Source organism: Ovis aries, chromosome 19, assembly GCF_016772045.2.
Source record: "Ovis aries strain OAR_USU_Benz2616 breed Rambouillet chromosome 19, ARS-UI_Ramb_v3.0, whole genome shotgun sequence".
Classification (NCBI taxonomy): Eukaryota; Metazoa; Chordata; class Mammalia; order Artiodactyla; family Bovidae; genus Ovis; species Ovis aries.
The window spans coordinates 7502703-7516167 of NC_056072.1; the positions used below are offsets into that span (position 1 = coordinate 7502703).

General features: G+C 50.4%; 2 protein-coding genes and 1 long non-coding RNA gene across 3 annotated transcripts in view; 2 read left to right on the forward strand and 1 right to left on the reverse strand.

The window, feature by feature from the left end:
• CRTAP (cartilage associated protein) overlaps positions 1 to 7391 on the forward strand; it is a 39243-nt gene extending 31852 nt beyond the window's left edge. Inside the window, exon 7 of the mRNA XM_015102223.3 lies at positions 2798 to 7391. Coding sequence (XP_014957709.2) covers positions 2798 to 2851 — 54 coding nt within the window. The 3' untranslated portion in view covers positions 2852 to 7391. The remainder of the gene's footprint in view (positions 1 to 2797) is intronic.
• A 4056-nt stretch (positions 7392 to 11447) lies between these two features.
• SUSD5 (sushi domain containing 5) overlaps positions 11448 to 13465 on the reverse strand; it is a 45363-nt gene continuing 43345 nt past the window's right edge. The window contains exon 5 of the mRNA XM_004018573.6: positions 11448 to 12811. Coding sequence (XP_004018622.2) covers positions 11517 to 12811 — 1295 coding nt within the window. The 3' untranslated portion in view covers positions 11448 to 11516. The remainder of the gene's footprint in view (positions 12812 to 13465) is intronic.
• On the forward strand, positions 11626 to 13078 carry LOC121817203 (uncharacterized). The gene is made up of 2 exons (XR_006056986.2): positions 11626 to 11801; positions 12274 to 13078. It is a non-coding gene; the product is annotated as an uncharacterized LOC121817203 (long non-coding RNA).

Consider the following 13465-nt stretch of genomic DNA (forward strand, 5'->3'; position numbering starts at 1 on the left):
TGATTTAAATGCTATAGCTTTGTATTACATTTTGACATTGGATAACGTGAGTCTTCCAATTTCATTTTCTTTTTTCAGATTGTGTTGGCTGTTCTGGGTCCCTTCCATTTCCATATGAGATATGGGATCAGTTTGCCAATTTCTCCAAAAGCAGCTTGGATTTTGATAGGAATTGTGCTGAATCTGAAAATTGTTTTGGGTACAGTTGACATTGTAACAATATCAAATATTCTGATCTATGAACATGGGATAGCTTTCTCTTTATTTAGGTCTTCTTTAACTTCCTTTGAGGAGCTTCCCTGGTAGCTCAGGTGGTAAAGAATCTGCCTACAGTGCAGGAGAGCCGGGTTTGATCCCTGAGTTGGGAAGGAAATGGCAATCCACTCCAGTAGTCTTGCCTGGAAAATAACTTCCTTCAATAAAGTTTTCTCAAATTTTGTTATTCTGGATGCTGTTTCAAAGGAAGTGAAGTGAAAGTTGCTCGGTCATGGCTGACTCTTTGTGACCCCATGGACTATACAGTCCGTGGAATTCTCCAGGCCAGAATACTGGAGTGGGTAGCCATTCCTTTCTCCAGGGGATCTTCCCAACCCAGGGATTGAATCCAGGTCTCCTGCATTGCAGGCAGATTCTTCACCAGCTGAGCCACCAGGGAAACCCAAGAATACTGGAGTGGGTAGCCTATCCCTTCTCTAGCAGATCTTCCCAACCCAGGAATCAAATCCAGGTCTCCTGAATTGCAGGCAGATTCTTTACCAGCTGAGCTACCAGGGAAGCCCTGTTGTAAATGGAACTGTTTTCCTTTTTTTTTTTTTTTTTAAGTTTCTAGTTGTGTCTTGGTGGTATATAGACATACTGTTGGTTTTTGTATATTGATAGTGTAATCTTGCAAACTTATTGAACTTGTTTATCAGTTCTAATCTTTTTTTGTTGTGTGTGTATTCCTCAGGAGTTTCTGTGCGTAAGATCATGTTTATCTGTGAGCAGACCTAGAAAAATCACAAGTATTAGAACAAGAAGAGCCCCTTTATGAGACAGTAAAGTTCTTTCATGTCACAGATGAGGAAACAAACTCAGAAAGGTAGCGTGACTTACTGAAAGTCACACAGCTGCCTAGTAACCATCTGGTGAACTGCCTGGGTTTCTTCCAGGCTTTACAGTTCCTAGGATTCTTGAACTTGGTGCTCTCAAGATAACAGGGCTCCACTGAAAATCCCAGAGTAATTAGGTTATTAATCAAGGCTTTAGAATTGTGAAATAATTTCTAAAGAATGACCTGTTTTTTTAAATTATATATCAAATGATGGCAAGTCATCATTTATTTGAAATAAACTGTAACTAACATAATAAAATTCTTAGTTAAGCCTTAAAAGTTTCAAAGGACCAAATGCTGCCTTGAAACAAAGCATCAATACAGTCTACTGATATCTGTGGTATTGTTCTTCATAGCTTTCTGGGCTTGAAATGTGTGTAAGAACATCTGGAAGTTTGCACACTGGTTAGAAATTTGGCAGAGGCCCTGTTACCATTTCAGAAAGTTTAAAAACTGCAACAAGATGTTTCAGGTTTCAGGTTCGGATAATTGTTTGCTCTGGGAAAGTCTAAAAGCTATTAACTTTTTAAAACTGCACAGCATTAGAGTTGAGAGTTAAGTTTTGTTGGGGGCAAAATGAGGACTATAACCTGGGCGACAGCATTTCAGATGGCTGAGAAACTACGCTAATGAAGCAAGAGGGACGGTCAGTATAAATGTTATTGGGTGAGCTGGGAGTACATGCAATCTAGCACGTATTTTTCACAGAAGCTTTCTGCTAGTCTTTAGTCACCATGAAGGATTTTAGTGCTTTTCTAGAAACGAAGAGATATAAGAATTGGGCTCATAAAATCTTAAGTATCTGAAGCCCTGGTCTGCCAGTCTTTCCTAGAGCACAGAGTGCTTCATTTCTGCTCTCCGCCCTGAACTCCTTTCAGGGAGTGTTGAAGGTCAGTAGCTGTAGCAGCACCTGACTTAATCCTTGTGGTGGTAGATGGCAAGTGCCCACGGCGAGTGCCCATTTGTAGTTGACAAAGAAATAGATTAGAATTTGCTGGAGTAGCTGACTGAGGGAGCGCTCTTGGGAAAGGAACTGAGGGGCAAAGGAGGAGCTATGCAGGTCAGCCTGGGCTGACCCCAGGGCATGGGAGCTGGGCCTTGTTGGTGAGTCACTCTTTCTCTGCAGTAAAGGGCTTGGTTGTGGGTTGGCCAAGGGCTTTGTGGGAGAGAAGCCAATGCAAAGAAGATAAGAAAGTGCATGGTGGCTTCAGCTGCAGCAGGATAACACGTGTCCATGCAGTCAGCCATCCTTCCTCTAGCTGGTTTACGGAGACCTGTGTGTGCCAGGCTCTGGGAAAGAACCTGAGCCCAGGTGCTGGTCCCTTGGAAAGCTCACGGTCTGGTGATCAAGGCAGAAGGGGCACAGACAGGTCTCCCTGTGGGGTAACTGCTGTTGGGAGAGGGGTAAGGGTGAGGGAGGGATGCACAGAAAAGGGGGTGCTAAGCAGGATCTTTCAGAAGGTGCTGGGCCCCCCACTTCACACACCATCTGGGGGGGTCTTGGAGCACTTGACGCCAAGTTCACATGATGTGGAAGCCATGTCTCCCCAGAAGAAGTAAGATCCTCTGGGCCCGAGGGCAGCAGGGAAAAGGCTACTCCAGCCTCGGGGGCGGGTGGCAGCGGCCTCTTGGAAACAGTCTCTGCTCACCGACACTGTGAAGGTCAGGTAGCTGCCTAACAGAGGTGTCCTGTTGCTCTTGCAGGGAGAGGTCCTGGAATACGTGGATGACCTGCTGGAGTTGGAGGAGACCAGCTAGCCCCAGAAGCCAGAGAGCTGTTCCTTCCATGTTCAGAAAACAGAATTCTTTGTCTTCCTTTTCCTAATAGTCCAGGCTGTTGATACCTCAGAACCTTCTCTTCTCTCTGTGAAGTGAAAGGGAAGCCCCCGTCTCTTGCTACAGCTAACAAGGGGTGAGCCTGCATTCCCCGTGCCCACAGCTGCCTCCCCAACCTCTCACACCTGCCGCTCTATCTTCATACCCGCCTCTCCATCGTCATTCCCGCCTCCCCATGATCACACCTGCCTCCCCGTCTTCACACCTGCCTTCTCCATTTTCATACCTGCCTTTCTCACCATTTTGGTTAGAAGGACAGTTTTCCATGGAATCCGCTCCCCCTCCCCCCCAGAAAATCAGTATTATTTTTTAAATAAGAAAAATAATCCTAAAATATGGTAATTATAAAAGCCTACTCTGGCCTTTCTGCTTTCCCCCATTTTGGTTTCCTTTCTCCCCATCCCCTGATCCAGCAAAGATGTTGAGGACAAAGGCTAAGCTTCTCTTCATAATGGTCTGCACACCATCTGACCTGCATCATTGCTGGCACCCATTGAGAATGGAGTTGGGGCAACAGCGTGGAGAACAGACATGTGACTTTTGCCTAATACTTGTGCGTGTCCGAAGGCTTCCAGCAGCCGGTCGATCCCTTTTGAGGACAGTGCTCAGCCGTTAGTCTCAGAGTTGGAAATGGAAGGGAGGAGAGAGGATCTAGTTTCACTCAGTCTTCGACAAATATTTATTGAGCACCTACTATGTGCTAGGCCTCGATCTGGGCGCTGGAGACACTGCACAGCAAAACAGAAAGGAAAAAAAAAAACCTGTCCTCACAGAGCCTACATTCTACAGGGGAAGACAGACCACAGGTAAACAAGAATAAATATATACAAGGCCTCGGAGGGTGATCGTTGCTATGGAGAAAAAGCAGTGAGGGGTAAGGAAGCTTGGAGATGAGGCTGCAGGGTTGTTTGTTTCATTAATTTTTTGGTGGTGCTGTATGTGGGATCTTAGTCCCCCCACCAGCGATCACACCCCTGGCATTAGAAGTGTGATGTCTTAACCAGTGAACCCCCAGGGAAGTCCCAAGGCTGCAGTGTTTTGTTTTGTTTTGAATTTATTTATTTTAATTGGAGGATCGTTTCCTTACAATATTGTGGTGGTGTTTGCCATCCATCGACGTGAATCACCCATGGGTGCACGTGTCCTTCCATCTTGACCCCCCCTCCCGCTTCCCTCCCTACCCTATCCCTCTGGGTCGACCCAGGCTTTTCATGCCCTTCTGGGGTTTTAAATAGGGTGGTCAGGGAAGCCGTCACTGAGAGCATGACAGCAGAGTAGAGACCTGGGGAGGTGGGTCTCAGGACAGAGCCTTCCAGGCAGAGCAGGCTGCATATACGGCGTCCAGCGGCGGGGACGCGCTTGTGCCGTCGGGACAGCCCACAGCCCAGGGGAGGCGTGGGCATGGGCAGAGTGGAAGGTGGTGTAAGTGTGTGGCTGGCAGGGGGCATGGCTCAGCCTTGACAGACAGTGTAAGTAAGGCCCTGGGCTTCTGCTCTGAGTGGGGCGGGAGTCGTGCAGCAGAGCAGAGCCTGGGCTCCCTGGCACTTTACAGGGAGCTTGCCTGCTGCCGTACCGTGAGAAACCTGGAAGCGCTCAGGGGGAGAATCGGGAATGTCAATCAGGGCATGGCTACAGAGATCCAGGCAGGGGGAGGAAGGCGCAACGCCGGGCACAGCAGGGGGCGATGGTGAGACGTGGTCCCGTCATGGATTTGAAAGCAGGGCCAGTCACAGTTGCTGACAGGTTGACTGTAGAGCATTAGAGAAAAGAGAGGGGCTGGTGGCGACCTGAAGGTTTGGGGCCTGACGCATGGGAAGGACTGAGTTGCCATTGACTGAGATGGGGAGGCGGGTGGTTGGTGAGTCGGGCATTCGGTGCCTGCAGCCATCTGAGGCTGGGATGCCGGGTTCAGGCTGCAAATATGATTTGAGATTTTTCCCAGGTCAGGTGGTTGGCAGAGCCTGAGTCAGGGATCCAGTGGGGAGGGGTCCCAGGGAGGGGATATAAAGCAGAGTGGGGGGCCTCGGGCATGGACACCCTTCCCCAGGATCCCATCAGGGGAGGCTCTGGGCCCTAGACGCTTGACTGTCCTCGAAGCTCCAGGCTTCAGCTCTCTGCAGCTGCGTGAGGACAGGCAAGGAGGCTTGACTCTCTCCACTTCTCTGTTCCCCCAGGGCCTCCCCAGGGACTTTGGGGGCGAGGGTGTCTCCACAGGGTTGCCTGGTGTGGGGAGAGGTTTGGGTTCACTATCTGAAAATCACTCAGTCATGTCCAACTCTTTTGCGACCCCATGGATTATAGCCTGCCAGCCTCCTCTTGTCCATGGAATTCTGCAGGCTGGAGTACTGGAGTGGGTAGCCATTCCCTTCTCCAGGGGATCTTCCTGACCCAGGGATTGAACCCAGGTCTCCCACATTGCAGGCGGTATCTGAGGTTGGCTTCTTTCTACTGGGGGCTGAAAGCCCCTCCCACCCCCATCCTAGGGACTGTCCCCTGGGGACAGTGGGATCAATACTGTCAGCCCTTTGCTTTGATTGAAGGCTGTGGAACCAAGTTACTAAGTTTTTATTTTAAAAGAAACCAAACCAATTTTTTGAAAAAAAGAAGAAGGTGGGCCAGTTCTTCCAAATGTAACATGAAAGCCCAGCTGCACTCAGCAACCTCAGCCCAGTACCTCCCTGAGTGGGTTTTCTTGGAAGAGCCTAGAAGAATCCTGGATTGAGACCTCGTGGGCTCAGCATTTGTCTGGCCAGCCATTTGGAGGGAAAAAAAGAAGCACATTTGTAAGCTGTGTGGGAGTTTCCAGACCAAGGCTAAGATGTCTGGCTTGTCCTCTGACCCACCTGCACTCAGCCCAGTGGGTACCAGTTAGGTCTCTGCCCACGGAGGCTGCCCACCATGGGGCAATGGAGTCTGTCCAGCCCCGAGGCCTTGCAGGCAGCCCAGGCAAGGACCCCCCCTGGGGAGGGTCTAAAGGCACCTCCTGCACCCATGTTAACGTTCAGATTTTTGGTGGGGGGAAGGATGGGGCTGGGGGGAGGTCTGGGTGTACACAAAGAATTAAACGCAACTAATGGAAATGTCGCATATACCAGCGTATTCAGCGCAGTGATGTCTTTCTGAGTTTGAGGCTTTCTAATTACTGCCACCAACCTGTCAGGCTCACCTCTGGGGTCCAGAACCACTGAGGCCGTCACCCACAGAGGCCGCCTTAGGAAATGTTGCTTTCAGGAGTCCTTACTAAGGGAATGTTAAGAGTACAAAAATTTTATTGAACCAAACTCAGCAGCAAACAGAAAATGATTTGTTCGATTGTCAGTGGGAAAGGGTTTATTATGACTGCCGGTGGAATCAACAGTGGCCCGTTTCTGCCAACATGGATGGAAATAACGTTTTTAAGTTTCAAATGTGAGCTGTAAACCTAAGCTACTTCGGTTAAAAAAAAAAAAAATTCAATACTTAAACTGTGGGGAGAAGGTGGACTGGAGCCAGAGAAAACATTCTCATTTAATAGTGTTTGCACATGGAACGGCAACACAGTTTGTAGCGAGGCTCCGAGAAAAACCCACAACTAATCCTTCATCGCAGCTGTCCCAACTCTTGACCATCTGCCATCCCCCAAACAGCGACTTCTTTTTTTCTGGGGACTCCAGGCTTGAATGACCTAGTGTGGAGAGTTTAAACTGTATACAAGGAGAGGGAGGGGTGTGGGAAGGGAAGGGACCTTAAGCAAGCCTTGGCCAAAGGTTTTGTGCAAGGACTTCCTGTGCCTGCTGCCCCGTCCCCGGGGCCTCTCCTTGAGGGGGATGCCACCAGGACAGCCCAGCTTCGTCCTCACTGACCCTCTCCTACCCAGAAACCTGAGTCAGGAGCGGCCGTGGCCTGCACTGTTGCAGCGTCTTCCCCGAGGCAGGCCTCAGACTCAAGGATCCCCCCACTCTACCTCCCAGATCTGGCTTGGGTGTCTTGTTGAGTGAGTTGGCTGGCTATCTTCTTGGAACTGACAGAGTAAGATGATGGTGCCTCCTTTTGCAAGAAAAAGAGTGGGAGGAAATGAAGCAGTTTCTTTTTTTTTGTCTATTTTTCATTGATTAAAAAAAATTTTTTTTTTAAATTTTGTACAGGGGTACAGCCGATTAACAAACAATGTTGTGACAGTTTCAGGTGAACAGTGAAGGGGCCCAGCCACACATGCACGTGTATCCATTCTCCCCAAAACTCCCCTCCCACCCAGGCCGCCACGCTAATGCAGTTTCTCAGTTGTACCCACAGATCCAAGATGGCCCGCTGTAGAGCTGTGGTCTGCAGGCCACACTGAAACGTTGTCACCAATGTCTTTTCCACCTCCCTCCTGGTATCAGGGCAGTGGGTATGGTCTCACTGTTTGGAAAATTAGAACTTGGAAAATGGTTGGAAACAAAACTTTTTAAAAGAAATCACATTAAATGTTTTACTTTGCTTATTCTTGGCTATTTCTTTCTCTGTCCAGTGGTGGGACTGTCCTAACCACACCCCGTTCTTCTAGGATACGTGTTGAGTGGTGTTTTGTTTTTGTTTGTGTTTATTTTTGCCACACTGAGCTGCTTATGGGATCTTAGGGTCTTAGTTCCCTACCAGGGATTGAAACTCTGCCCTAGGCAACGAAAATGCAGAGTCTTAACCACTGGGCCACCTGGGAATTCCTAGGACGTGTCTCATGAGCTGTTTTCTCAGGTCTGTGAGGTTTCTGATGTGCATCTACAGAAGCAGAGTCCTCACCCCAAAGACTGTTGACTGACGGAGAAGGGGTGAACCTTACCCGCCCGGATCCTTCAGGAGATGCAGGCTCATTCCTCCCCCTCAAGTAAGGCTCTCTGTCAGATACCTGGGATCCCACGAAGGGGTAACACTGGGAATCTAGGGCTTGCTTTGGATCCAATGAGCTGGCCCCTTCCTGCCACAGTCTGAGAAGTAACAAAGTATTTACTGTTTCCAACAAGGACCAATCCAAGCATGACAGCTGACAGCTACGGTGCTCCATGCCTGTCACCCAAGGACAAGCGAGGAGAAAGAGAAGAGTAGAAGGAGGCAGGTGGGAAGAGTAAGGAGCCAGTTAGGGCAAAAGCAGACTTTCTGCACAGAGAACTCACACATCAGCCACTGGAAGAGGAGGGGGAGGACGGGGATTCTGCTGATGTCAGCCCAAGAATTCCGGAGGATACAGTGGAAAAGTCTGGGTCGAGCAGGAACGGGGGGAGTAGGAAGTAAGAGTTTACCCATCAGTGGACGTCTTAATTCCAGATCACTTTTTTAAAAGTTATTATTAGTAAATGTCTTAAAATTTTTGGTTGTGCTGGGTCTTCGTCGCTGCACATGGGCTTTCTCTAGTTGCAGCAAGTCGAGGCCAGTCTTCATTGCCATGTATGGGCTTGTCTCATTCCTGAGCGTGGACTCCAGAGCGTGCGGGCTTCAGTGGTGGTGGTGCATGAGCTTAAGTTGTTCTGGGGCATGTGGGATCTTCCTGGACCAGGAATTGAACCTGTGTCTCCCGCCATTGGCAGGCGGATTCTTATCCACTGGACCACCAGGTAAGTCCAGGTCTAGATCTCGTGAAGCAAAGCCTTGTGTGAGTGATGGAGTGCTCTCAGGAGAAGGGGAGCAGGAAGGAGCTGGCAGGGGTGTGGTCACTGGAGACCAGCCTCCGCCTGATCTCACGGGAGCTCTCCCACCTGGAGGCAAGGAGGCCAACCTTCCGTGTGACCATGTCCATTAGTCGCTGGCTGCATGCAGGCTGCCCAGCCAGTGGGAGTGGGGGGGGGGGGGGGGCCTGACTCCTGGGTAAGGGAACGCCCATTAGGCTGAGGACAATTCTCTGGATGAGAAGGGTATGGGTATGCTCTAGAGCACAGGCTTAATTGCCTCGTGGCATGTGGGCTCTTCCCGAACCAGGGATCAAACCCATGTCCCCTGCACTGGCACGCAGATTCTTAACCACTGGGCCACCAGGAAAGGCCCGGATTCTGCATTTCTAACAAGCTCCTAAGTGGTGTCTGTGCTGCTGGCCTGGGAACCACACTTTCGAGTAGCAAGGTCCTGGGCTTTTTATTGTACTGAGAAGCATGGTCTCTGGTTGGTGTTAGGAAGATGGAAGAGGGGTAGGAGCTCAGCTGACACCCTAAAATCCTGCTGCAGAAAGTCATGTGGCTGAGAATTAGGCTTAGAAAAGCTGGTCTTAGATCCAGCAAGTATTAAGACTACTTTCAAGATTACTAGAGAATCCTTTTTTTAAAAAAACTTATTGTGAGAGCCGAAGAACTGATGCTCTTGAACTGTGGTGTTAGAGAAGACTCTTGAGAGTCCCTTGGACTGCAAGGAGATCCAACCAGTCAATCCTAAAGGAAATCAGTCCCGAATATTTACTGGAAGGACTGATGCTAAAGCTGAAGCTCCAGTCCTTTGGCCACCTGATGCAAAGAGCTGACTCACTGGAAAAGACTCTGATGCTGGGAAAGATTGAGGGCAGGAGGAGAGGGAGACAGACGATGAGATGCTTACATACCATCAATGACTCAATGGACATGAATTTGAGCAAACTCTGGGAGATAGTGAAGGACCGGGAAGTCTGGCATAGTGCAGTTCACGGGGTCGCAAAGAGTCGGACTCGACTTAGTGACTGAACAGCAACAACTGTGATGTAACCCAGATATAAAATACACTAGGTAACTATTTGGGGAAATAGTTATTTATTTTAAATATCTCAGAAGCTTTGTGTTAATGGATCCTTGCCCATCCCCCACCCCCAGATTTTCGTGAACATTGAACATTTAGCAACCTCAAAACATGCATAATGGTATACAATTGAAGTTTACACGGTTTCAATCATTCCCTTTCTACATGTGTTTTTACATTAATTTAGATGACACTAAATCAGTAAATGGGCTTCCTAGGAGAAGGCAGTGGCACCCCACTCCAGTACTCTTGCCTGGAGAATCCCATGGATGGAGGAGCCTGGTGGACTGCAGCCCATGGAGTCGATAAGAGTCAGACACGACGGAGCGACTTCACTTTCACTTTTCACTTTCATGCACTGGAGAAGGAAATGGCAACCCACTCCAGTGTTCTTGCCTGGAGAATCCCAGGGACGGGGGAGCCTGGTGGGCTGCCGTCGATGGGGTCGCACAGAGTCGGACACGACTGAAGTGACTTAGCAGCAGCAGGTGGCTCAGCAGTCAAGAATCTGCCTACCAACGCATGAGCCCCAGGAGATGCAGGTTCAATCCCTGGGTTGGGAAGATCCCCAGGAGGAGGAAACGGCAACCCACTCCAAGATTTTTGCCAGGAGAATCCCATGGACAGAGGAGCCTAGTGGGCTACGGCCCATGTGGTCACAAAGTCAGACATGCCAGCACACACACAGGCGGCTGGGCCCCACCCCTAGGGCCTTCCCTTCATCCAGGGTGGAATCAGAGGCCTTGCATCTCCAGCAAGTTCCCAGGTGATATCTATGCCGCTGGTCTGAGGACTGCTGTCATAAGTGAGACGTGCTGAGTCACCATAAGATGCCTGGGATGCCACGAACTGGAAGCTCACCAGCCGGGGGAGCCCGCGATGCACTCAGGCTGTTTCCGGACAGCTCACAGTCGTCACGACAGGGTAAAGATTAGGTCGGCACAGATCACTTCATATTCCTTTGAAATTCCTCTGCTTCTCCATCAAGTAGGTACCCATGCTTGATATCCTAGCCCTTGGCCCTCTCTAAACATTTTTTCCCCTCCTAGGTCATTCTTTCTTCCTGGCGTTCAGAGAAATGGTTAATCCTGAGAGAGGAAGCCGAGGACTGAGTTTTGTTAGTCCTGGCAAAAACTCTAAGACATTCCTAGGCACAGACTGGTCAAGGACAACCAGGCCACTGCTTCTGAGAGGAAACGGTGCTTACCAGTACAAAGCTAACCTTGTTTTAAAAAAAAAAAAGATGGACTCACAGGACAGAGGGAACAGGGTGGATGAGTGTCCCCCCCACCTCCCTGCAACCAATGTCAGTTGTAAATTCTTTCCAATTGCAACAAACAATTTTGAAAAAAATCTCAGAGCTTCTAGACTGTGTCCTGGATCTTGGCTCATTTGCCCTCAGCAACATTGCACCATTGAAAGGAAATAACTCATTGTTTTTCTTCCCTCTCCCACTCCCAACAATTAAATACCTGATCCAAAATAACCCTGCTCTTAAATACTCTGTCATGCCTGTTTTGAAAATTTCAGGTTGCAGACTCATTTCTTTCTTTAACAGAAAAAAAGAAGACGACAATAGTATGATAAAGAGGTGAATTTTGACCTCCGGCTGGAATTAGGGCCAAAGCACAGGTCTGGGGTTAGGGCAACCGGGCCCAGGTCAGGTGGTGCACCGGCTGCTGACATGTGCTGACCCCGCCCAAGCCTGCCGGGTGCTTCCAGACCCACGTCTCAGCCTAGAGAAAAAAGCCCTGAGAGGAGGCAGAGCCGCCATACTCCCCTGTCTCGTGTGCTAGTGAAAGGCCAGCGGTTCTCACTGTGATGTGTCACCGTTTATTCTCCCCGGGGGGCTTCGGGGGAAGCCCCCGCCCCAAGGCGGCTAGACCTTCTCCATCTCGATCTGCTGATGGTAGTGCCGAGCCTGCCGCTGGCCGACATTCAGCTTGTACACGGAGCTCTTGTGCTGGCACCTTCGGTAGCCCCACACGGCCCCCACGCCTGCCAGGAACAGCAGCAGGCACAGAACTGTGACGACCGTGGCAACGATGGGGCCTCTGCCGAGGCTGGGACACTTGCCCCCAGCGCAGGGCTCCAAGGTCGGGAGAAGCTCCTCGCTTGCACCCGGGCCGGGGACTTCCTGTCCCAGGAAGTCCTCTGACAGCAGGTACGGGAAGGTGTCCTGGACGGCAGGGGCAGTGGTCTCCAGGGGGGTCTGCGTGGCCGCCACGACAGTTGAGGGAGTGAGGCTGGGCGTCTTCTGGACGGCGGTCGTCTCGGTCTCCAGGGTCGAGCTGGTGAGTTCATAGGGCAGGGTGGACGTGGGAGGCTTCTCTGCGGCATATCTCCAGGGAACGGTTGACTGATTTCCCGTCAAGTCACCAGCCCCTTTGCCAGGACCCTCAGTTTCAGACACATTCATGGGTCTGAGAGCCAAAGCTTCTCCATCTAGCGTTTGAGATGGAAGAAGTGAAGTCACGTCCTCACTGGGTGTGCGGGCGGTGCTCCTGGACCCCTTCCTTCCCGCAAGAGCGGGCTGGCTGGGCGTAATCAGCATGCTTGCTTCCAGCCTGGCTGACCCGTTCCCTTTGTCCTCCTCTTCCTCATCTTCCTCCTCTCCTGCCTCTGTCTGCCTCCAGGCCCCGTCGGTCACAGGGTAGCCATCTAACCAGGACTCATCGCTGCTGCTCACCATGGCGTCACCAGCCCTGCTGTCATTCCTGCCCACCGGGGGCCCCGAGGGACCATCAGTGCTGTGGTAGACGACCCTGGTTTCTGGCTCCCCTGGGGCCAACGTGCTGCCCCTGTGGTGGTCTGCAGCAGGAAGGTGCTTTTTGGCGTCATCATCCATCTCCTTTTCCCACTCAGGCTTGTGGAAGGTCCCAGCAGGAGACCAGAGCACATCCTTCCCGCTGCCTTGGGATCCCGGAAGCTCTGTGGGGACAGGGCTCCCAGCGCCCAGCAGGCCTGTGGTTGGCACAAAGCCTGTATCCTGGGCTCTGTCTTCCCTTGCCACAGGCATAGAGACCAGACGGTCCTGTTTTGGAGCCTCCTCAGAGGGTTCTCCCTGACTCCTGTCCTCTGCCTCTGTGCGGGAGTCCTCCATGAGCTCTCTGAATGACACGGATCTATCATCAGGGAAATTATCTTCATAGTCAATGTGTACCGCTGCCTCATCTGGAAGGAAAGAGGGAAAAGCCTCATGAGGTCCAAGGCACAGAGCCAGCATGGAACACAGGGAATAAAAAGCACAGGGGCTGGAACCAATGGAATGAACCTGTTATTCTTAGATGCTATGACTGTATCACAGATAAACCCAAAGAACCTACATACAAACTGTTACAATTAACAGATGAGTTTATCAAGGACACCGGTTCTACAGGCAACATAAAACACCAACTGTGTCTCCGTATACCAGCAATAAACAGAAAAAAAGTTAAAAGATACTGTTTGCCATCGCATGTGTGTGCTCTCCTTTTCGACCCCACGGACTGTAGCCCACCAGGCTCCTCTGTCCATGGAATTTTCCAGGCAAGAATATTGGAGTGGGTTGCCATTGTCTACTCCAGGGGATCCTCTCTGCCATTAGCAGGCAGACTCTCTCCCACTGTGCCACCCGGGAAGCAGACTGTCACTGCACATCCAACCCCCCACCCTGAATTCCTAGGAATAAATCTAACAGAAGATGTGTAAGATTTTGTACATGGAATGGTACAAAGTATTTCTGAGCAAAATTAAAAGATGACTTAAGTAGTAAAGGGACTTCCCTAGTGGCTCAGACAGTTAAGCGTCTGTCTACAATGTGGGAGACCCAGGGTCGATCCCTGGGTC